The following is a 25,806-nucleotide window of genomic DNA, read 5'->3' on the forward strand; positions in this document are numbered from 1 at the left end:
CCCCACTTTCCAGTTAGGTTGCATTATGATGCTGTAAGATTAAAGTAATGCCCACAGTAGAAAATATATCATTTTCAAATAACTTGAGACAAAAAAAGCTGGTGAATAAGAGAAAGAGCTAAAAGTAAATAATTTATTATAAAGAAACATTTCTCCAAAATCTGTTTCTTCAACATATACAATGACATTTTAATGTATTCAGGATGGGAGTAGGGAAACTTTTTACATTACACTGAAAGACAAGAATGAGATTCAGGTAACAACTGGTTTTATGCCCTAGAGAAATCTGGTTTACAAAATAGGAATGTTGATTCAACAATGGATCAGGACAGCAAATTGGAAATAAACTTTTCTTTCACTGCACCAAATAAAAGGAAGAAAAGAAATGTGACACAGAGTGACTTTGCAAATTTTCCAGATGTCAAAATTGGTCTGGGTGATTGATTTATCAAGACATTTAAAAATTCTACTTCCTACTCCTAAGTAATCAAATGTAAACTGGTGATCAACAATGAAGTACAAGTAGAGCTCAAATTCCATTCAATTAGTTTTAGAATGTATTATTTTTGAGAACCAAGTCCTTCTCCTGGCTGAGTTGACGAGATTTCCCTTCAAGGAACAAGTGCATTTTTAACAGACTGGGGAACTCGACTTGCATAATAGTCATAATTCCTCAGTGTGGCCAGGACTCCGGCCGAGTTCATGTGCTTCACCTCCTTGTTATACTGAAGGGCATTTCCATGGATATCGGTTAACTTGCCTGTGGAAAAACATCAATACAATGTCAATGACTGATCAGATCATCTAAGCGTTTCTTGCTTCCCTATGTAATAATATACAGTGAATGTTGGATAAAATCAGGAAGATGAGGAGGGACTGCAAAGGTTAAGTGTTAATTTCTGTTGCAGTTTAAGACTAACTAAAGGCTGTCATTATTTTTTCCTCCTTGATTAAAATAATTTAGTGTTTTTTTTTTTTTTGCCTTACTGTGCAGCATGTGGGATCTTATTTCCCCAACCAGGGATTGAACCCATACCCCCTGCACTGAAAGTGCAGAATTTTAACCACAGGACCATCAGGGATGTCCAGTGGGAGTAGGGAAACTTTTTACCTTCCTCTGAAAGACAAGAATGAAATTCAGGTAACAACTGGTTCTGTACCCTACAGAAATCTGGTTTACAAAACAGGAATTTTTCAATTTATATTTCTTGGTATCAATTAACTTCTCTTTTTCTGGAGTGATTATTTTCCTGTTGATTCTATTCCATCACCCACTCCTGCTTTCTAAAGTATTTCCTTCATTTTACCATTTATCAGTAACACTTCATTCGGTAAGAGCTGAAGTATGTTCATAAAATATAACTGTGCCATATTACAGTTTCCTTTAACATTTTTGTTTGTTGTCTGCATTTTCTCCTGCCAGCCCCTCTCCCCCTTTAAAGTGTATTTTTAGCTGCACTGGGTCTTTGCTGCAGCTCACGGGCTTCTCCAGTTGTCAGGCATGGGCTCAGCAATTGCCGTGGGCTGGCTCAGTTGCAGATGTGTGATCTGAGTTTTCCAACCAGGGCCTGAACTCACATTCCCTGTATTGGCAGTGCAGAGCCACTGGACCACCAGAGAAGCCCTAATGAGAATGAGAACGGATTGTGATGCATTTAACTTCCCTGTCATGTAATGTGCTAACGAGGCATTGATGCAATAATGTACCAGGAGAAATGACAGACTGAAAATCGAGCGTTTAAGAGTCGATGTGATCACAGGAGTTCCCCGGCAATCCAGTGGTTAGGACCCTGTGCTGTCACTGCTGTGAAAGTGAAAGTCGCTCATTTGTGTCCAGCTCTTTGTGACCCCATGGACTATACAGTCCATGGAATTCTCCAGGCCAGAATCCTGGAGTCAGTAGCCTTTCCTTTCTCAGGTAGATCTTTCTGACCCAGGGATCGAATCCAGATCTCCCTCATTGCAGGTGGATTCTTTACCAGCTGAGCCACAAGGGAAGCCTGTGGCCGGATTCAATTCCTGGATGGGGAACTAACATCCCATGAGCCACACGTTGTGGTACCCCCTGCCACAATATAGATGTGATCTGATGTCTATCTGAATGTGAAAAATCATCTTGCTATGTATATATTTGTAGTATTTTTGGAGTTAGAAAAAAAATTCCAAGTCTATGATCTTCAGCACTAGCCCTGAGACATTTATCAATATTGGCTTAGAAGAAACTAACTGAAGTGAGGATAATCACAATAAATATTCTGCTTTTCAAGAGAAAAAACCCCTAAAAGCATTAAAGCCATACATTAATAAGGATTTCATTTAGTTAACTACGTGCAGGTCAAGGTCCAAAGGAGAAACTAACTAAAGAATGAGTTTGCTGGAAATCTACTTTCTTACCTATAAAATGCAGGGGTTAGACTGTATAATCTCTAACTTTCCTTCTATTATTTACATTTCAAGAGTCTAGGTAAAGTAATACTACTGAAATATTATGTCCCAGCATAATATGAAAACTGTATAAAACCTGTAATTCCCCCAAATAAAATGGACTAACCTCCGACAGCATGTAAAATGACTTCTGGAGCACAGGTGTCCCACTTCTTGCATCCAGGACTTGCAAATACATAAGCAGAGGCTTTGCCTTCAATCAGCTGAATTATCTGTAAGGTTAAGAGAGTAATAATCCCTTGACTATGAAATGACTGAGGTACCAATAAAGAGAAACTGCTAGTTTTTTTTTTTTTTTCTCAAGCATTTCGATTCCTCAGTCAGACTCAACTTAGGTTAAAGCCTTCAGCAGGTATAAATGACACGCATATTATGAAGAAACATACAGAGTACATGTGTAATTATACAGTGATCTGAGCAGGGGGGAAGTAGTCAAATAAGCTATCTGAAGCCTCTTCATATTCCAAGTTAGGAAAAGAAAGTTTTCCCTTTTTTATGTTGTTTTTCTTTTTATTGTGAAAGCTGTATATATTTTGTTGTAGAAAAAGTAAAGTTTTTTAGTTTTGTAAAAATTTGACCATTACTATGTAAAGAAGACAGAAATATCAGCCAGCACAGTAATGTATAAGTTGTGATAAGTTCTAATAGATGTGTGATGCTGACTAATCCAACAAGCAGTTTCATAAGTCTTTGTTTAGGAATCATGCGTGTGTGTATGCTCAGTCAAGTCTGACTCTTTTTCACTCCATGGACTGCAGCCCACTGGGCTCCTCTGAACATGAAATTTTCCAGGCAAGAATACTGGAGTGGGTTGCCATTTCTTTCTCCAGGGGATCTTCCCAACCCAAGAATCGGACCTGCACTTCCTGCATCTCCTGAAGTGCAGGTGGATTCTTTACCACTGAGCCTCCTGGGAAGCCATGTTTTAGAATCATACTTGTTATTATTTCTGCTACCAAAGTGTGAATTTTGCATGTTACTAATACCTGTAATATTCATATAAAAATAAGGTTGCCAATAGAAACTGTGCAACTCTAAACATAAACTTGCCACTTGGCTTATGTTTTGGTTACACTGTGAAACAACTAGAACTATAAAATTCAGACTGCTAATACTGAGATGAAAAGACCAGCCCAGGAGAATGAGGAGAAAGAACCTCAGTGAACACAAGGTAACCTGCTACTCTTTTTAGGATTACTGTATTCAAGAACACCTTCAAACCGTTAAACCTTGCTGTAGACTTCTGAGTAAAAGCTTTCTCTTTCTTGGAGGAAATCTGTGTCAAGTCTTTATTATGTGCCAAGAACTGTGCCAGGAATACTTTCTGAGAGAAGAGGGGCTAGCTGTAACTTTTGTTAGATCTTTCAAAGAAGTCCTTGACGCAAAAAAGTTAAGAACTGCCCAACAAAGTCTTTTCATAGAAGAAAAAGAGGTGGGAGGTTGTGCAGGATGGGGACTTTGTTCCAATGGGGAGTGGTACCCCTTGAGAATAAAAGAGGTAATGGGTTTTGTAGTTACAAAAGTAGGAGTAAAGAGAAATCATATTTCAGGGAATACCAAGAATATATTTTTACTTTGAGATGTTTAAAGTTTTTTTTTTTCAAAATATTGTTACTTCCAATTTTCACCCTGTTACAAGCAAATGCTTTTGAAGAATCTAGAAATAGCTGATTATTGCTTCCAAAGGTGTGTGTGCTTAGTTGCTTACAAAGTCGCTCATGTCGTGACCAACTCTTTGCGACCCTGTGGACTGTAGTCTGCCAGGCTCCTCGGTCCATGGGGATTCTTCAGGCAAGAATACTGGAGGGGGTTGCCATGCCATCCTCCAGGGGATCTTTCCAACCCAGGGACTGAACCCAGGTCTCCCGCACTGCAGGCAGATTCTTTACCATCTGAGCCACCAGGGAAGCCCACTTCCAAAGGATAAGGGAGGAGAAATGAATTCCATTCAGTTCAATAAATATTTATCATCTGTTGCCCCTGACACACAAGTGGGAAAAACACATGCTTAGGGGCATTTGGCTGTCAGGATTTAGAGGAATTTACATCCCACTCTCAACTGCTGTGAGGTGGAATCACCCAGGGATGTGGTGCAGGGGAGTGCCATGATAGGCTATGTGTTCTCATCGCTCTAGCGGCACTGTGAGGACATGGCCTTGAATGGGGAACCACTTTGGAAGCTGCTGTGAAGTCTGGATGCAGGATGATTGATAGGTTTCAACTAGGGCACTGGCAGTTGAGATGGACGAGACTTTAGAGGAGAATTAAAAAGATCTGAAAGTAGGATCAGATCGATAGGATGTGAGGAAGGAAGGAGGATGACTTTCAGGTGTCTGGCTAGAAGAGTTAGGCAAATGGCGATGCCATTAAGCAGATAGGAAGTAGCGAGTGGAACACATCTGGGCGCTGGTAGAGAGAGGATGCGCTCCAACTGGGGATGCTGAATTTGAGATGCTTGAAGGATGTCATCAAGATGATAACCAAGGGGCAATCAGATGAGAGGAGATCAGGGATGGAGATCAAACTGTGTTTCATTTCACCATGTTCTCAGGATGTGGGCCTAAATGAATGAAGGGGGGAGGCATCCAGGGAGGGGCGCGCAGGCCCATCCTTAGAGTCTGTAGAAGATCTAGGAAGTATTCCAAGAGGGTCCTTGAGAAAATAAGGACTGGCAACAGGCAGGGGGCTTTATGCAAATGACTTATATTATCACTGAACTCTCTTAGGTTAAAAAAAAAATCAAATGTTGCTGAAATGTGTCTTTAATGGCAAATAACAATCTTCTCTTCTCTTCTCCCAAACTGATTTCACATTTTGTAAAAGCTCAGTTATTTCTTTCAGTGATTCAGTTGCATTTCAGAGGAGATGATGGACGGATCTGCATACCTTATTTCCTGCTCCCCCCACTCTCAGCACATCATCAGGGTTCATAGCTGTGATGCAGTCTGTAACCAACTGGCTGTTATGGGACCGGGTAGTTGTGATGATGTGTTTGCCGGCGGGCACTTCTTTCAGCTGAAACCCGAAGGCACCTAAACCCAAAACTCCCCAGATAGTTCTCCCCAGCACAGCATCTGGTCCTGCCTGTGTAAACAGATGAAACAACAGCAAAGCTTGTCATCACTTAGAGAAAAAGGTTCATTATAAATACAACATTTAGTTATATCAGCAGCATGATTTAAAAAAATGGTAATGTTATAAAGTACAAAACAATATCATCAACAAGGAAATTTTCCTGAGAGGATCAACTGATTATTCTCATTGTTGTTTTGGTTAATAATTGGGAGTTCCCTCGTGGCTTAGTGGCTAGGATCTGGGTTTCACTGCCATGGTCCAGTTTCTATACCTGGTTGTGGAACTGAGATCCTGCAAGACATGCAGCACAGCCAAAATGATAATAATAATAATAACTGGACTTCAAAAGTATGGAAAGAAACTTCTGGTTATTGCCCGGAGTCTTCAGGAAAGGCAATATCACATACTGATTCCCGGTCCTCTTAGGATAATCCAACGGCCTCATTATTGTATTTGCAAAGAGCTGTTTTGCGAAAGGTACATAAATTCCCAGGAAATGAAATACCGTGTATTGATTACTTTTGATTGTCCAAGGAACAACAGGGATCACCTTACTACGGGAACAGGAAATGGTGATAACATATTTGGCTGCTATAGAGACAAAGTGACTCAAGAAGCTAATGCTGAAAAGTGGCCACGGATAACGGCGTCAGGGTTAAAAAATTTTACTGACAATTATGGTGGTAAAATGACAATGACAATGCAATCCCAGAATCTGTATTTTCCTTTGCAGAGCTCAAAGAATTTTCAACCACATTATTATAACGATAGGCTTTGCACAGAAAAACATAACCTGTATTTCGAGGAAACTAAACCTGATGCCTAAAATGGTTAACACAAAGTCATCAAAATATCACTAATAGCAATAGAGTAGATATACAGACATGTATTTATACTGAATACTAAACATGTACCAGGCATGTTTAGTACTAAGAGCTTTACATGTATTATCTCATTTAATCCTCAGAACAGTCCCATGTAATAGGTATTATCATCCTTATTTTACAGATGAGGAGCATGAGTTTTGGAATCTTTCAGTAACCTGACCAAGGACTCTATAGTATATAGTATAGTGAAGTTGCTCAGTCATGTCTGACTCTTTGCGACCCCATGGACTGCAGCCTACCAGGCTCCTCTGTCCATGGAATTTTCCAGGCGAGGATATTGCAGTGGGTTGCCGTTTCCTTCTCCAAGGACTCTAGGGAGATCATAATCAAACTGAGGCTCGTCTGTGTTCAAAGCCAATATCTGTCATCACTGAACTAGACAATCTACCTCCGTGCACTTGTCAAAATGCTTTCACACACATCATCTTGTTTACCCTAGAGCAGTACTCTGGGTGCTGTTACAGTGAAAGATGGTTGTGTTGCAGGGTTGGATTCCCTGGGAAGCGGGCTCTGAGTTAAGAAGGGTGTTTGTGAAGGAGTGCCCTTGGGATCCACACTGTGCAAAGGAGGGGAGGTGGTGTGAGTGGGCAGAGGGAGAAACTGAGCTATGATGCAGACCCAACCACAGCTTCAGCCAACCCCAGGGGGAGCTCTGGAGCCCAAACAGCTCCTCAGGGTTGTACCAAACTGGGGAGAACATATCGCAAACTGGGAGGAAATGCCAGGCCTTTACACCTGTCCAATCATCAGTCACCTGGAAAGGGACTGACTGCCTGGGGAGGGGCATGTCACTGGCAAGGTGGTTCTTTACAGGCGAGGAGGCTGGGTGCTGGGAGCACTCTGCAAATGGGGAAACAGAGGAACCAAAGAACAGGCATTGGGGCTCAGTGCATGCTCGCCTGCTTCTCCTGTTTGCTCTCGCGTCTACACCATAGGAGAGGCTGGACTTTTCAGCGTACTGATGGGCTCCGGTGCTCATTACACTTCAGCTCAATTGCCAAGACCAACTTCATACTCTTAAGAAACCTATTCATGGGGACCTCCCTGGCGGTCCAGTGGTCAAGATCCATGCTTCCAATGCAGGGGGTGTGGGTTAGATCCCTGGTTGGGGAACTAAGATCCCACGTGTTGTGTGGCCAAAAAATTAAAAATATTAGAAAAATAAGTAAATAAAAACAGTAAAAAAAAAAACCCTACTTATTAATTCAGCTCTCCAGTCATTCTGAAAAACAAAAGAAAGCGTACTTAATAGGGGACATGAGTATTCTGGGCCCTAGAAAACTCACATGCCCTGTGTAAATGAACATGAAGGCAAAGAGGATGAGACCATGGACTCTTGGCGCCCTGGCAAGGTGAATGCAAACCCCACGAGGCAGCCGGCTAGCCTCCCTCTGAGCTCTTGATCTCTCAGCCTCTCTCACTGTCTCTCTCATTCAGAGTGCCCACACCAACTGTCTGGGTGTAATAAAGGCTAACACTTTCATCTTACTGATGAGATAAGTAAGATGTATAATGGTTAAGGAGCTAGCTCTGATGTTCAGACAGACTGGGTTTCTTTGCACTATGCCATGCTCTTTTTTTTTTTTTTAATTTAATCCTGTTCAGAATTCTTCTTTTAAAAGTTTTTATCAGAGGATAGCTGCTTTACAATGTTGTGTTAATTTCTGCTATACAGCAAAGTGAATCAGCTCTACATACACATATATGCCCTCTCTTTTGGATTTCCTTCCCATTTAGGTCATCACAGAGCACTGAGTAGAGTACCCTGTGCTATACAGTAGGTTCTGCCATGCTCTTTCAATTTGAGTACTTCCCAGCTTCAGTATCTGTTAGAAGCAATAATACAGTCTGAATTGTGAGAAGTCCTTTATGTGACTAAGAGAGCGGTATAGCGTGTGGACTGTGGTTTAGATTCCAGATCTGCCAGTGACCAACCAGGGCAAGTTATTTGTCTCAGTGTCCTCATCTTTTGAATGGGGATGAAGGTGTCCTTAAAGAATGATGGTGCGTATCAGAACGAGATAATGCATGTAGATCCTTGAGTCTGGCAGTACACAGGAAGCTCTTGATAAATGATGAAGATTTTAAGTTGAACATTCAGCCTTGAAAACTACCAACAAAGCTGCGTGACTTTTCTCCTTGTTGCAACAAATTTTAAGGCATAAGCAAGAGAGAAGGACGAGACAAAGAGAAAGAGAGTATACAGAAGGAAAGGCGGTAAAAGGATGGTAACAAAGGAAAGAAGCAGAACAGGGGAAAACGAGCTGGGAAATGGCATAGACACTGGCTGCCTGGGGTACCACACACTGCCTACTTCTTTCTACCTACCAGTGGAGCCAAAAGCCTAGCTATTTTTCTCACCTTTGCGTCATTCCTGGGTTCCCTTAACTTCTGATTTTCATCGTTCTGTGGAAAGTGAATACAAGTATTCTAACTTCAGAAAGAAATGATGGAAATTTTTAGTAACTCCAAAGCACTTAAACCTTTTTTTTGAAAAAAGGTGCCATGCATTGCAATATTATCTATGAATTAGACGCCTCTCTTTTAAGTAACAGTATTAGATTACCTTAAAGTTTACATGACACTCTTAAGAAGCACATGATTGTAACGAAAAAAGTTATAATCATATACATGGTAGGAAAAACCCAAAGTTATCTGAGAAGCAGAAATCCTGCTCTTAACTCAATTTAGAGATTCAGAAGTAATAGTCCCCATTCTGGTTACTTTTTTCTCTAAAGATCTACTAAATCTTTCTTCTCTGAAGATTTACTAATGTAAATCCCTTATTTCAACAATTTCCTTTAACATTTCGTGTGATCTAATGGTAATATTCCTGATTTGGAAGTACATTAGCCTCTTGTTCTAGGGAAGACAATTTCTTGAGAGTACAGTAGAAAGTCAAAGCAGATTAGAGAGACAAAATAAGAGGAAACAGTGCAAGAGCACATCTATTTAATGCTGACCATAATTTAGGCATTATGTGCAATTACCTGCAAAACAACACTGCTAGCCTCTTTTCTTGGTTGAAATGGTTCATTTCTTCAACGTGCTTCAAGCACCACCTGTAAATCAGGTGCCTCAATGACCAAGCTAATCAAGAACCATATCAGTAATTCCCAAAATTTTGCTTATGATTTGAATCATAAGGCATATGTTAAAAAAACATATATAACACATACAGTGTGTCTGTGTATAGTCCCATAAATACATACACATTCCTGGTATCATCACCCCCAGAGGTCTGACTCAGTACATCTGGGGTGTGACCTGGGAATGCTTACTTTGAAAAGTTCCCCCAGATTGCAGGTGCAACCAAGCTAGAAACCACTAGATTAGATAGCATTAAGAATCTTAGAACACCATAATTATTTATCTGAAAAAATATTTTGGTATCATTTAAGAGTAATACCTGGTAGTTGTAATATGGCTGGTTAATAACTCCTGCTATGGCTTTTCCTTCATAAGCAATTCCAATAAGAACTGTTACATTGTCAAGAAGACCTAAAAAGAAGAAAACTCGTATCAATTACATAACTCATGTTATGACTCAGCAGCAGCACATCAATGGCTCCCGAGTTATTTTTGCAATAAAGGTAAGGATTTTACAGTGATTCAACCAGAGATCAAATTGCCAACATCTGCTGGGTCATGGAAAAAGCAAGGAGTTCCAGAAAAACATCTATTTCTGCTTTATTGACTATGCCAAAGCCTTTGACTGTCTGGATCACAATAAACTGTGGAAAATTCTGAGAGATGGGAATACCAGACCACCTGACCTGCCTCTTGAGAAACCTATATGCAGGTCAGGAAGCAACAGTTAGAACTGGACATGGAACAACAGACTGGTTCCAAATAGGAAAAGGAGTACGTCAAGGCTGTATATTGTCACCCTGTTTATTTAACTTCTATGCAGAGTACATCATGAGAAACGCTGGGTTGGAAGAAGCACAAGCTGGAATCAAGATTGCTGGGAGAAATATCAATAACCTCAGTTATGCAGATGACACCACCCTTATGGCAGAAAGTGAAGAGGAACTAAAGAGCCTCTTGATGAAAGTGAAAGTGGAGAGTGAAAAAGTTGGCTTAAAGTTCAACATTCAGAAAACTAATATCATAGCATCTGGTCCCATCACTTCATGGCAAATAGATGGGGAAACAGTGAAAACAGTGTCAGACTTTATTTTGGGGGGCTCCAAAATCACTGCAGATGGTGAGTGCAGCCATGAAGTTAAAAGACGCTTACTCCTTGGAAGGAAAGTTATGACCAATCTAGACAGCATATTCAAAAGCAGAGATATTACTTTGCCGACTAAGGTCCGTCTAGTCGAGGCTATGGTTTTTCCAGTGGTCATGTATGGAGGTGAGAGTTGGACTGTGAAGAAAGCTGAGCGCTGAAGAATTGATGCTTTTGAACTGTGGTGTTGGAGAAGACACATGAGAGTCCCTTGGACTGCAAGGAGATCCAACCAGTCCATTCTAAAGGAGATCAGTCCTGGGTATTCTTTGGAAGGATTGATGCTAAAGCTGAAACTCCAATACTTCGGCAACCTCATGCAAACAGTTGACTCATTGGAAGAGACTCTGATGCTGGGAGGGATTGGGGGCAGGAAGAGAAGGGGACGGCAGAGGATGAGATGGCTGGATGGCATCGCCGACTCAATGGACATGAGTTTGGGTGAACTCCTGGAGCTGGTGATGGACAGGGAGACCTGGCGTGCGGCAATTCATTGGGTCACAAAGAGTCGGACATGACTGAGCAACTGAAATGAACTGAAGTGACTGATCCTTGATTACAGAGAAGGCAATGGCAACCCACTCCAGTACTCTTGCCTGGAGAATCCCAGAGACGGTGGAACCCGGTGGGCTGCTGTCAATGGGGTCGCACAGAGTCGGATACGACTGAAGCGACAGCAGCAGCAGCATCCTTGATTAAACCTACTTCTGCCAATATACACAAATTATAAGAGAGTGCTGACCAGGGACTATGGCCACTTAATTGAACTGATTGATACACGCGGTCTCATTAGTAATAACCTGTAAACCAGTTAAGTAAATCAGCCATAACTCCACAGCCATCATTAGATTCCTCTGTGTCCCTATCACCATCTGACTCACTTCTGCCTACTAGATCACTCTTGATTCCAGGATTCCCATCTAGATTTGTATTTCAAGCCTCTAAATTAAGATGTCTCACAGTGGGGACAATGAACTAACAAGCAGCATCAGAATGAAAGTGAAACAAAGTGCTAGTCACTCAATTGTGTCCAACTCTGTGACCCCATGAACTGTTTCCCTCCAAGCTCTTCTGTCCATGGGATTCTCCAGGCAAGAATACTGGAGTGGGTTGCCATTCCCTTCTCCAGGGGATCTTCCTGACTCAGGGATCAAACCCAGGTCTCCCACATTGCAGCCAGATTCTTTACCATCTGAGCCACCAGGGAAGACGGCATTAGAATGAACTGGCTCCATTTTTTCAATACAGATTCTTAGACTCCTCTGCAGAGCTAGTGAATCAACCTTTCTGGATGCGGGGGCTGAGATCTGAACCAGTTGTTTAGCTGCTCTTATACTCACTTAAACTGTCTGGAGCTCTCCTATTTCTCAATGGATTATAGAGACGTTTTCTGGACAAATACACATACACACTATGGAATTCACTTGTAGATGTGTCTCGTCCAAGGACAGAGAAAGTTTTTTCTAGGGATTATGAGACGTTTTCTTTTTTTAAGCCATGAAGCTGAGAACCAATACAAGAAAACCTATGCTAATCTTTCTTTCAAAAATAAGAGTCTAAGCTTATGCTGTGCTCCTAAAATCTACCACTCTGGCTCCGAGCCTGGTCCATTTCCCTTCAATGTTGCCAACTTTAATTTGCTGCTTTCTAAGTCCGCTCATCTTAGATCACTTCAGGAGGGAGAAATATTGCATTATGTTTCAAAACCCATCTTTAGAGGTGATGCTGTGAAGTGAGACAGCAGTTCTCAGAGGACGGGAGTGAGGCACGGGCACCATGGGATGCTGGCAGAGCAAGGCAATGCAGCAATGCTCTTGTTTTTCTACCTAATAAAGTTGGGGGGTCAGTACAGTCTCTTTGGTTACACTGGCTTAATGTCAGTTATCGTTGTGTATGGGACCTCTGGGTGGGACTGGTGGAGTACTGGGGGGATTGGTATTTGAACTGGACGTCATATACTAGTCCTATTGCTGCCAATACAGATATAAACGACAAATACAAAAGAGACACTAACCTTCGGTATATTCCTTGGTACCATCCAGAGGATCAACCCAGACCACAAGCTGAAAAAGAGGACGTGTCCAAATTAAGCATATAAAATTTTAAAAAGTGGAAATAGCCTGATTGTCCAGTGGTTAGGACTCCTCACTTCCAATGCCATGGGTCCAGGTTTGATTGCTGGTTGGGGAACTAAGATCCTGCTAGCCTCACAGGACAGCCAAAAAAACCCAGAAATTAAAAAAAAAAAAAGGATTTAAATAGATAAACTAAAAACTATCTTTTTCATTTCTGAAATTATGGGAGACTTAAGCGAATGTCATCAGTTTTGTAATAATCAAAGAAAAATAGTAAAAAAGTATTTTGTAATCAAAGATACACAACACTATAAATCAACTGTACTTCAACAAAATTTTTTACAATATATAAATGCTGAACTGGTAAAAATTTACTGTCACCTAAACAACTGCAACACATTGCCATGAACATCCTGAGCTCCAGACTGTGATGCAAGGAAAACTTTAAAGTGGCACCAAAAATGTGTTGTGCGGATACTACTCATTTTTATATATAAATGCTGATTTAGAAAAAATAATGACAGTTTGACTATCTTAAGGACACAGTGTATATATGGCCAAGAAAAATGAAACGTTTATAAGACTGAAATAGAATAGATAAGAAATCCTCTCTCCTTAGGACTTTTAATATGATTCAGGATACACAGTCATGAACCACTAGGATTACAACACTTGATGTGAATTTATGAGGGCATATTTCTGATGGAAGACATCATGTCTCTTCTTTCTATACTCCATATCACAGAACAAAGCACCTTACTCATAGTATGTGCTCGACGAATGTGTGTTAAAGAAACTAAAACGCGAACATTAAAGAAGTATGATAGCTATCTGAAGTCACAGATTTAATTTAAGCAACTGTAAAAAGCAAGGGGGGTAATTTTTACGGCCTTCCAAAAATATAAGGCAGTGATCCATTTCATCACTTTCCAATCCCAATTACCCACGAAAGGTTTTACTATCAAATCTACTAAATAACAAATTAGATTTTCTCCCTCAAAGTATTATCATTATCATCATTATTATTATTGGCCATACCATGCAGCTTGTGGTATCTTAGTTCTCCGACTAGGGATTGAACCTGGGCCCCAGCAATGAAAGCACAGAGCCCCTAACCACTGGATCACCAGGGAATTCCCCCAAATGTACTTTTAGTAACAGTTTTAGAATGAAGAGGAAATCAACAGAATAAGAAAATGAACTTAAAATTAATAGGTGAGACATCCCATATGGTTGCCAGACATTTCTATGTTGGCTCTAAAAGATTTCAGGTTCCTAGTTGCCCTGTTTTTTATAACTACCAACTTTTTATTATGATGGCAGATTTTATTTCCTTTACTACAACAAAAACAGAAGATTAATAGAGAGGTAAGTAATAGTATGGGTCATACATCTTCCTCCTTGATAGCACTGTACTGTGATGGGCACGGCTGCTTCAGTATCTCCTCCCACTGACCATCTTCAATCAGCTCTTGATCCACGTCTTCAGGAGGCAGATCCTAAAGCAGGGAATACTGGTGATGACCGAAGCTATTTCCTGTTTACAGAATGCCCTCTGTCTCAATAACAAGTAACACAGCGTCATAGGTTTCGCTAGTTCTGTTTACCATTTCTATTTGGAGCTTTTAAAGCTAACGGAATAAAACTGCAAAAACAAATCACATATGGCTCATCAAAGTTGATTACAAAGGGCCCTAACTTTATTATCCTGAACAAGGATTAGAAACAAAAGAATGTTCAAGTATTATACACTTATCTACACAAGTGGCTCTGATATCAGCTATGTCTTACTCTCAAATATATGAGATGTCAGTTCCTTCACCTTCACAGTGTTAGTCTTTGAATAAATAGGCAAGTAAGTGTTAATTGAAAAAAAAAAAAACACCAAAAAAACAGGAACAAAACTCATTTTATTTCAAAGTTGGAGAATTCTGCTTATCTTATATTTTGTATGCTGATGTCACAAGCGTAACCACATTGTCTATGGTCAAGAACTGAGACATCTGGTCTAGAAATAGACCAAATTATTAAAAGCAGACATTTCCTGAAAGTCCAAGGAACATCACAGTTATTTTTATGTTAAAACACAAAAATATAATGCTTGCAATCATAAAAGTAGTGTATAAAAAGTGACAATTACAAATCCATATGGTAAACAGAGATTAAAAAAAAAAACATGGTATCCCTGACAAGTCTCACCTCTTCCCCTATAATTGTTAGTTTGGGGAACTTCCGTGCCAATGAAGAACATATGCTCACTTGAACTAATCGGTCAGCCTTGGTCTGCAGGTCTGTGGCACAGGTCTGCAACAAAGAAAGTACATTTTAGCAGAACTAATAAAGTTGTTCTTTGATGTCTCATGTGACTATCTATATCCATTTAAATTACAGTCTGTTTTAAGACTGATGCAGCTTAACATCATATGAGTCAGCTAGTTTCTTGGCTTGGTTTTCCTCATGGGACCTCTAGTGGCTAAAGTTTGAAAACGAACTTTTAAATTATTTAGAACATTTTCTGCCCCAGCTCACAAATTTCTTTTATCAGATCTCTACATTAATCTTTTGCTCAAGCAGGTTGACAGGAACTTTATACATTTTTCAAGGCAGTTAACAGTATTCTGATATGGATTCTTCTATAAATTTCACTCACTAATCCTAATTCTAATAATTCAAGAGGTCCTCAGAATGATTATTTCTTATTTCAAAATTCTTATTTTAAAACTATAAAAAGTATGAAACTGAACAGCAGTAATATTTACTACCTAACTCACCTATGGCATTCAACTCAATCCACATGTCGTAAAATCACACTTGTGAAACACAGTGACCGCTTTGTTATCTTGTTTTCAACCAGTTAGGATATGTCACAATTTATACATGCCTGTTTAGGTGGATTTACAGATTGAGAGTTGGACTGTGAAGAAAGCTGAGCGCCGAAGAATTGATGCTTTTCAACTGTGGTGTTGGAGAAGACTCTTGAGAGTCCCTTGGACGGCAAGGAGATCCAACCAGTCCATTCTGAAGGAGATTGGCCCTGGGATTTCTTTGGAACGAATGATTCTAAAGCTGAACCTCCAGTACTTTGGCCACCTCATGCAGAGTTGACTCATTGGAAAAGACTCTGATGCTGGGAGGGATTGAGGGTAGGAGGAGAAGGGGATGGCGGAGGATGAGATGGCTGGATGGCATCACTGACTCGATGGACATGAGTCTGAGTGAACTCCGGGAGTTGGTGATGGACAGGGAGGCCTGGTGTGCTGTGATTCATGGGGTCACAAAGAGTTGGACACGACTGAGCGACTGAACTGAACTGAACAGATTATCTTCAACAGGAAGAACTTTGGTGGGAATGATTGTGAAAATCAAATTTTTTTCTGCAACACTGAAGTTTGCTGCTTATCTCAATGCCAAGAACAATTCTGCTAGAATGCCGTGCTGCAAAGGCAGAGAACTTTGTTCTATTTCCTAAAGTACTGTGCCTGGCACATAGTAGGTGCTCTGAAAATAACTGTGGGATGAAACTACTATAAAGGTTTGTTGAAATTGAAGATTACTCACTTAGCAGTCAAGTTTAAGGACCACTGCTTCAGAGGGAAAGAAGCAATGACAGTCATTCAACTCTATGAGGAAAGCTATCCCAAATACTCGATAGGTAAGATATTTCCTGCTCTTTCTACTGACACAGTGCCAGACCTCACCATTCTGGATATTTTGTGTGACAAATCTGATTTTGTCCTGTCTCCTTTAAAATGAGGTGTAAACAAGTCGATATAAAGTACCAAGAGTATCTGACCAGTAGAGAGGACAGTGAAGTTATTATTGTTTTTCTTTCCTTTCTTTTTTAAAAAATTATGTATTTATTTATTTGGCTGTGCCAGGTCTTAGCCGCAGCATGCAGGATCGTTGATCTTTGTTGCAGCATGTAACCCCTTTTAGCTATGGCAAGCTAACCCTTAGCTGTAGCAGGCAGGATCTTTGATCTTTGTTGCAGCATGTAAATCCTTTTAGCTATGGCAAGCTAACCCTCAGCTGCAGCATGTGGGATCTAGTTCCTCAACCAAGGATCAAACCTGTGTCCCCTGCATTGGAAGTGCAGAGTCCTGGCTGCTGTATCACCAAGGAAGTCCCTATTATCTCTTTTTCTAACTTGAACACTGTATTTCTATTGCTCTTTAGCTATACACTACAAAGTGGCCCATCTAATATAATCACAACAGAAAATCAATTTAAACAAAGTGATGCTAAGGGGAAAATATGCAAAGATATGATCCAAAACATTGGCAGTGGTGGCCTGATAGATGATTTTGTACTTTTTGCTAATTTTTTCCACTTCCTATGTTTCATAATAGAGAAAATGATAAGAAAGAAAAGATAGCAAGATCAGTAGCCTTCTAAAGTAGCTGTTTTACACTGTTAATCTGTCACTGAGCATGTATGTGATCAACTAAAACCTCTTTTTCAAACAAATTTGAATCAGACTCACTCCTAAGTACTTGAACACAGAATATGGGGCTCTATAATTATTCCTATTGTAATATATTGTTGAATTTGGCCCAACTTTCTCAGAGTTGGCAACTATTTCGAATACTGATTCTGTGATCCAATACATTAACTAGCCCTCCCAGCTTCATTTTTATTGACAAATTTGATCAGCATCCTTTTTTTCAGCCTCCTCTTTAACAACACTTTGGGAAATATGCATTCAATAAAGTTTTTATACTGTATTTAAGTTAATGGCTAAAGAGAGACAGTCAAGAGCAGAATCCTCTGATCTGTCACCAATGACCCTTTTCCAGGGTGAAACTGAATAACGAAAAAAACTGGGGGGTAACACTGACAATGTTCAGAGTTTATGAGTATATCAACCAAGGTTCAGGATAAGGGATGGAAGATGTCATTTATATATTATAAAAAACGAGTACTTCTGAAAATGGAAAATGAGGTACTATAATATTTTTTTAAAAGGTTGGTTCAAAATCAATTTTGACTTCAAGATCAAAATACCCTATATATATCTTTCCTATACTATTAAGCCCAAGAATCTATCAAAAAAAGAAATGAGATTTATTTTACTTGTTCTTGTGATTTTTAGTCTTAATTTTTAAAAGAAGTTATGCTAAAAATCTTATAATTAGTTCACAGGAACTTATTTCTAAGTTTTTTTTTTTACTTGTATATAAGGTCCTTATTTTTTTATATAAGTAGCCTTAAGTAGATGCTTGACTTATCATAAAGTAGTGTTTTAACTACATCTCTATTTCAAACCATCAAAATGTTTATAATATCCTAAAATTTTCCCACTTTTGTAAAACTACAATACAATCTTTCTTAAAGATTATGACGAGAAGTCAAATTTGTAATGTGAAATAACAAATCCTGTGGAAGAAATTATGTTTTAAACTAGAACACATGCAGGGTGAGACTTCTTTTAAGAATCAACTACCATTCTAAACTATCTTTCCGATAATTTACTCAAGTTTTTAGTTATCATACTGGAAAGAAAAACTTTGCTTTAGGTGTCTTTTCCATGAAGAAGAAAAAAAAAAAACCATCAAAAGCTTTGAATATAAGGGATATTTATTTAAATACCAGACTTGACCAAATATGTCAAGTTCACTAAGGACAGGACGACTCTATCTGAAGTAGATTATTTCAGGATATGAAGCTTGGTCCCAGTGCTCTGGAGCTGGACAGTGGTCAGAAGACCCAGTCATACAAATGAAAGCTTTGGATGTAGGAAGTCTGGAGTCCTTTTCAGAGCAGAAGTGGAACCCATTTGAACTAAGGGTCTTGCAGTCTCCATAAGGAAGCCACTGACTATTTCAACTGTTGAGTGTGTCTAGATTAGTACATCCTTTTACCTAAACCTCAAGGAACAATAATGGAGGTGGTATGAAATGAGATGAGACTTTCAGTACCTTCTCAATGATACCCAGGTCTCCTTCGGCGACAACACGCCTGACTATCGTTCCTGCCTTTTGAGCAATAGAATATGCCGAAGCCACCAACCGCATCAACACAGTGGGACTGGATGCCATGATGGGCCCTAAAGGGAAATCAAGAGAAATGTTCTGTTACTTTCAAAACCAGCTGCTGGTTTCATTTACCTGAATTCAGTTCAACACATAGATATTGAGCTCTTCCTTGGGACTGCTTCAATTAACTGTGTGGATTCTCTAATAAACATTTACTGAAAGAGACTTGGGAAAAGGCTCCATTTCAGCATCAGCTCTCCCAATAAATTCAGCAGTATTCTTTTTCTCAGCAGGTGGGACACTTTGAGGCATAGAGGTAACTGGTTTAGGCCTATGAGCATGTGAAATGTTTGATGTATGATGTGTGTAATGTGCAAATGCTGTGCATTAAAAGGTGGTTCAGGGGCTAAAAATATACTATGTGCCCTAATGAGAGCTAATATTTTGTTGGGCTGCGGGTGAGATGCTATAACCTAATGTCTATAAAACAGGTAATGCCAAGAGAGGGATGAATAGCATAAGTGATGTGTGTATACGTGGGAAGTGTGTGTGCATGTATGTGTGTGCGTTTAGTTGTATCCACCTCTGCGACCCCCTGGACTATTGCCCGTCAGGCTTCTTTGTTCATGAAATTTTCCATGCAAGAATACTGGGGTGGGTTGCCATTTCCTACCAGGAATCTTCTCGACCCAGGAATAGAACTCAAGTCTCCTGCATCTCCTGCAATGACAGGCGGATTATTTACCACTTTGTCACCTGGGAAGCTCTTCTGTGGGATGTATTAATAGTTTAAAAGGGGAGGGGTTGCATGTGATTACATTTAGTTTCTGAAACCCAATGAATATTCCTTTAGACATTAAATATAATTTCACCCGCTAGTTATTTAACCAGGGGCTTCCCTGGTGACTAGAATGGTAAAGAATCTGCCTGCAGTGCAGGAGACCCGGGTTCAATCCCTGGGTAGGGAAAATCCCCTGGAGAAGGGAACAGCAATCCACTCCAGTATCCTTGCCTGGAAAATTCCATGGACAGAGGAACTTCATGGGCTACAGTCCATGGGATCGAAAAGAGTCAGACACAACTGAGCAACTAACACTTCGGCAGCAGACAAACAGAACAAATAGCATGGTCATAGGAGTGAAGACCAATCATTTGGGAAAGTGAGGAGTGTCATGTAGCCCCTGGCCCAACAAAAAATATCGAAAAACAGTCTTTAGGATCAAGTATGGGACTTCCCTTGTAGCTCAGTCGGTAAAGAGTCTGCCTGCCTGCAATGCAGGAGATCAGGTTCGATCCCTGGGTTGGGAAGATCCTCTGGAGAAGGAAATGGCAACCCATTCAGTATTTTTGCCTGGAGAATCCCATGGACAGAGGAGCCTGACAGGCTACAGTCCATGGGGTGACAAAAGTCGGACACAACTTAACGACTAAACCACCACCACCAGGATCAAACATATTCCTCTTTGAAAATACAGATTCACATCCTGCAATCTTACTGACTTTTAAAAATTAAAGTATAGTTGACTGACAAAGTTGTATTAATTTCTGCTGTAGAGCAAAGTGATTCAGTTATGCATATACATTCTTCTGTACATTCTTATTGATGATTTTGATGCTGATGCTGAAATACATTACTCACGTCCCCTCTGAGGCTGAATCACTTACTTCCCCCTTTGCTGAAAGGGCCATCCACAGATGGCCTTTAGCTGCCACTTTTCTTTGGGAATTTATCTGAGAAGGGTCATTTCACCCAAAACAGGTCAACAGGCAGACATAAAGGCCACTGCTCACTTCAACTGCGCTGCTGCCCCAATTCCAATGGGCCATCCTAGCTTCCAAATGCCCACTGGGTGGGCTGAGCCTTAGCTGGGGCTGCACCACGGCCCAGCTTCCCACCCCCACTGCCCGCTGGCTCGTTCCTAGTTCCTTCACACTTCCCATGAGGAATCCTGAGAACACTCCCTTATGGCCCTCTTGTGCTCAATCCTTGTACTTTGTCTTGTATTTTGGGCCTAGGGGGAACCCATCTGGGACAAAAACTCTCTCACTTCTGACCAAACCAAGTCACCATGATTTCAATGCAATAAGGGAACACAACACAGAAAGAAAGGACATTATTAACCTCAATTCAGCAATAGCCATCATTTTCCCACCAATTTCTGACTGCATATTTAATCTGATGCACTTTTTAACCTCTTGACACCTTTTTTTCTATCATTCACATTCTGTTCACGGGGGTTATGAACATAATTGAGACAATAAACATGTGAAATAGCTGAAACCCCTCAGAAGGAAGACAACTGAAACTGATGTAATGAATATCATACTGGGACCAGTATGGAACTAAGATAAAAATAAAATGGGTTTCTATGTATGTGAACACATAGAAATTGTCTGGAACTAAGATAAAAACAAAATGGGTTCTATGTATCTGAATCCTGTTTATCTTATTACATTATAATCAGGTTAGATTCGTTTTCTTGGCATACTGAGCACTAACGTGGAAAACTCTTTACAATGATTACTATTAATACTTCAGCAATAACTCAGAAAACAGGAGAAGGATTTAGCAAACACTTTATTGACCTATCTCTACTCCCTTATATCCATGATCAGCCATGGAACTGATTTTTTTCTGTGCTGGAAAAAGTAGTCTTCAGGTAGCTGATCTCTACTCCCCAGGTGTCTTAACCACTGAGGATATTTTAATGTGCTCGTGAGCTCTTTCAGTCCCCATGATTTATACAATGCCATCTGTGAAAGGCAGATCATTTTCTCACACTGCATAATGTTCTAACTTTTCACAGATATCATTTACCTTTGAACCAGTTCAGTAACCAGCCCAGCCTTGGCAAGCTTTATATATGACTAAAACCACTTCCTTTTCTGCTTGCCAAGGCCACAGTATTTTCTTTCTAAAGAACAGCTTTAGGCTTTGTCTTCTTGTTACATTCTTCAGAAAATGAATGTGTACCATACTTATGAATCACCCTTTAAAACAAATACCAGTTTTATAAGAATGCAAAAAATCAGGTTTGATGTAAAGCACAATGATTTATAAAGAGATCTTGCAAATCACTTTTAGTTAGTAAAGGAGAGAATATTTCTACTATTTTCTCTGAAGTACTTCTTTGATCCACACTGAACTATTGATAAGATATTAGGCTATCCCCAAGCCCTAGTAATTTTCTTAAGTATTTTTTAAATAAATGAACAGAGTTTTGGCTCTTTGTGTAAAGAAAATATAGCTAGTCATATTATTGCAAAACCTGTAAAAGACCTTCCTATTATAGACAGGATAAGTCCCCTCCCACACCCCAAATGAGAATTACCTGTTGATGGCAAAGGTGAAGGCAAAGCAAGGCCAAAAAGCTCCTTCTGCAAGTTCGTCACTTCCTTACAGCAGTTCAGATTACATCCACTGTACCTCCTTCTCTATCAGTTTTACATCTTCTGGGTCCTAAAACACTATCTTTTGTGAGCATGTCTCTCTGAAAGCTCACCCAAAAATAGTACAGGGATTAGAGACTCTGATACTGGGAAAGACTGAGAGCAGGAGGAGAAGGGGGCGACAGAGGATGAGATGGCTGGATGGCATCACTGACGCAACAGACGTGAGTCTGAACAAGCTCCAGGAGTTGGTGATGGACAGGGAGGCCTGGCATGCTGCGGTCCATGGGGTCACAAAGAGTCAGACATGACTGAGTGACTGAACCACACAACAGGGGTTAAAGACACAGGCACTGGAGACTGCCTCCTGTGTTCAGTTCCCGGCTCTGGCACACATTAGCTTTGTGACCTTGGGAAAGCCACTTAAAATTCTCTGTGCCTCAAGCAGTAATATGGAGCTAACAATAATATTGTAACATAGAGTCGTTATAAATGTTAAATCAGTCCTGGCACAAAGTAAACACTAAGTAATGCTGGCTAACCATTATTACGATGATTGTTCTCATTACTGACTATCCTGCAGGGACATTCAGTTCAGGGACATTAGGACAGCGTTAAGGGCAAAAAATCCCTATAGCTTCTGCGACGTTATTTTGACTGAGGATATAAAGTGATAACCAGTATGACCGTGAATCACACACAGTTCAGGCTCTTTTTTCACAACATTCTGGGCTTACAGCAGGAAAAAAAACTGTATGACATTTAAGGCAATCAACATAACATCCTATCACTTAAGAAATTTTTATAATTGCTAACAGGGCTCGTTCGGAAGGACAGAAATAACGGAAATCAAATGATCCATTTCTTCCCACAGCCTGGGAGTGGCTTCTTGAACTCAATATAAATGTGGTGAACATATGGAGATTAGGAACTTAAAATACATGATGAATTCCCTATCAAAATACTTAGATTATTTCTCTTTTGGAACCTGACTGTAACAGAGCAAATTCTAAAAAAAAAAAAGAAGGCAAAGCAAAAAAAAAAAACAATGGGCAGAGATACTCTCCTCACCAGTTATCAAAATAGGATATGATATAAAATTATAGTAATTAAAAGTGTAGTCTTGGACAGAATTTGAGACAAATTAATGACATCAAATTCCAGAGTTATATCCAAATCCACTAAAGGTTGTAATTTAAATCATGGAGGAAAGTTAATTGTGCAAAACATTGTTAATTGCTAATTTTCTAAAAAAAAATGTTGGAATCTTTTTGCACTCTTTATAGCAATGTAAATTCCAGACCAAAGCATGATTTTAAGACTAAACACTGAAAACATAAAAGCATAAGAATAAAACATGAGTGAAATGTTTTATAAATTTGGAAAATGACTTTTAAACATGACTAAAACCAAGAATCCATTATATAATAAATTGACATATCTGACTGCATAAAAATTAAAACGTTTATATAACCAAAATACCGTAAGCAAACGGATGAGAGACAGAGAAAAAATTTTGTATTACGTACTAGACAAATGAGCTAATTGTTGTTAAAGGACTTACATATGTCAATATGCAAAAGATGAATAATCCAGTAAAACTGGGTAAATGACACCAACTAAAGGCAAGTCTTAGAAAAATAAAAGTAAAAGCCATTAAATCATGACATGTTCAAGTGTTAGTCACTCAGTCATGTTCAACTCTTTGTGACCCCATGGGCTGTAACCCCCCAGTCTCCTCTATCCACAGGATTTCCAGGCAAGAATACTGGAGTGGGTTGCCATTTCTTTCTCCAGGGGATCTTCCCCACTCAGGGATCAAACCCAAGTCTCTTGCACTGCAGGCAGATTCTTTACCATCTGAGCCACCAGGGAACCCTCAACTTTACTAATTATGAAAGAAAGGCAATCTAAACCAATGAGAAATGATTGTTCGTTTGTAAGACAGGCATAGGTAAGAAAATTCGGCCAATGTTGGCTCTAGAGTGAGGGAAAATCCTCCTGATCATTATTACCAAGGATATAAAGGGGCCAAACCTCTTTTTTGAAAATCTTATCAGCAGTAAAATATACACACCTTTTAAACTAACAACTACATTTTCAGGGGATCCAAACGTATCAAGCAAGTGAACTAACCAGAAAAGACAGTAGGAAAAACGTCTGCTAATTTAACGAAATTTAATTTTAGGCGTAAGACAGTCTCTACATTTGAGTGTACTAAACTCCATCCAGGTTTGCCTTGTTATTTCAAGAATATAGAGCCATAAAAAGACCCAGGGGCATGAAAATAATAGCAGGGATAAACAATCAAAATACTGACACTCAAGAATCTCGGTCCAAAGTTGAAGTATCTGGAGAGGCACCCTGACTGACGTAATTTTTACTAGTATTATTATTATTTTTTACATAAACCCCTTGAATCTCTTCGTATCTGTGCAGAGAGATGGAGTTAAGGGGACGAGTAAACTACTCAGATCTGCCTAAGGCCCTTGCGCTGACCCAAAGGGGAGAAAATTACTTACGGTGACAAGACTGGGACCAAGTCAGACGAAACACCCTTCAGGGGTAACCAGAAGAGCGATACCAGGCACCAGGTCCCGGGCACCGTTCACCCTCCTGGGCTAGGTCAACAGCAGATGCGGAGCAACCCTACCCCGGCTACTGAGCATGCGGCTAATTCCGCGCAGGCTCAGAAGAGCTGCTTGCCCGTCGCCGGCTCTGACTCCCCACTTGCTCGGACTCCGCACTCCACTTTCCGGGTTTTCTTCAAGCTCTACGTAGGTGCCAGTCTCCTGAAGTCAAAACGAAAGGTGTATTAACTATTCAGGAATCATTCTGGCTTCAGGTGTCCTCCAATCCACTTTGTGTGCACAGTTCATCCTTAACATATTCGTCGGATTATTGATACCGCCCTGCGGCGGTGGGCCAGCTGCTTAACCTTCAAACCTTGGGCGTCCTGGACACCCCACCTTTGCTCTCCTAAAGAAAATTTTATGCAGAAGTGTGTTACTAGGGAGGGTGATGGGAGGGGGGTTCAGGGTTGGGAACTCAAGTACACCCGTGGAGGATTCACGTCAATGTATGGCAAAACCAATACAGTATTGTAAAGTAAAAAAAAAAAAAAAAAAAAGAACAATGTTAAAAAAAAAAGAAGTGTGTTACTAGCGCTTACTTTTTTTTTTTTTTAAAGCACTTACGAAATTCATAAAAGTGCCTGTGACTTTCATTTGCCTGATGGTAAGTCCTGGAAGGTTTTCTGTCTTCCTGGTAGAATGTACCATATTAGTTTTTTTGTTTTGTTTTGTTTTGTTTTGTTTTTGAGGCATCGGGGAAAAAAAACAACAACCCAACCCTATCACGATTTTTATTGCACTGTCAAAAGTTAAAACAAGCCGAAACAAATATTGTCTGTATATTTTTTTAGGCTGTATTTCTGGTGCATGGGAGAGCTGACCTGTGGTGAAAACAGCAACGTTTTTTTATTTTTTTTTCCCCAGTATTCAAAAGCATGGCACCGTGATTAGAATATGACAGCATAAAATAATATGGCAGAGTTAATAGCAAACGTATCAGTTGCAATAATAAAGGTAAATTGTTTAAACTCATCCATTTAAAGACAAATTCTCTGATTAATTAGAAAGCCAAACCCACTGTTTTATCAGAGTAGAATTCAGGCTAAGAAAAATTATCAAAGGGAACAAGGAGTTTGCATTGTTAAAGGTATC

The 25,806-nt window shown here is 39.9% G+C and overlaps 1 protein-coding gene across 2 annotated transcripts; it reads right to left on the bottom strand.

Annotated features, from left to right (window-relative positions):
- Window positions 1-197: 197 nt before the first annotated feature.
- On the bottom strand, window positions 198-24,721 carry BPNT1 (3'(2'), 5'-bisphosphate nucleotidase 1). 2 transcript variants are annotated; one of them, XM_068986239.1, is made up of 10 exons: window positions 24,604-24,721; window positions 18,635-18,762; window positions 14,916-15,020; window positions 14,108-14,215; window positions 12,656-12,704; window positions 9,817-9,908; window positions 8,769-8,813; window positions 5,332-5,529; window positions 2,552-2,657; window positions 198-760 (listed from the first exon to the last, which is right to left on the bottom strand). In XM_068986239.1, exons 2-10 carry the CDS (start codon window positions 18,752-18,754, stop codon window positions 612-614), a joined length of 972 nt encoding a protein of 323 aa, XP_068842340.1. In that variant the 5' UTR covers window positions 18,755-18,762; window positions 24,604-24,721; the 3' UTR covers window positions 198-611. The 2 variants fall into 2 exon arrangements, with proteins under 2 accessions (XP_068842340.1, XP_068842341.1); XM_068986240.1 differs by lacking the exon at window positions 8,769-8,813.
- Window positions 24,722-25,806: the final 1,085 nt, after the last annotated feature.

Source organism: Capricornis sumatraensis, chromosome 14, assembly GCF_032405125.1.
Source record: "Capricornis sumatraensis isolate serow.1 chromosome 14, serow.2, whole genome shotgun sequence".
Taxonomy (NCBI): domain Eukaryota; kingdom Metazoa; phylum Chordata; class Mammalia; order Artiodactyla; family Bovidae; genus Capricornis; species Capricornis sumatraensis.

Excerpts from the sequence above, each read along its gene's own strand:
- BPNT1 (XM_068986239.1), bottom strand. The coding sequence starts at position 18,754 with ATGGCATCCAGTCCCACTGTGTTGATGCGGTTGGTGGCTTCGGCATAT. Across the intron at positions 8,814-9,816 it reads AGCCATATTACAACTACCAG|AACGATGAAAATCAGAAGTT; the intron begins GTATTACTCTTA and ends CACTTTCCACAG. Across the intron at positions 5,530-8,768 it reads AACCCAGGAATGACGCAAAG|GCAGGACCAGATGCTGTGCT; the intron begins GTGAGAAAAATA and ends CTGTTTACACAG.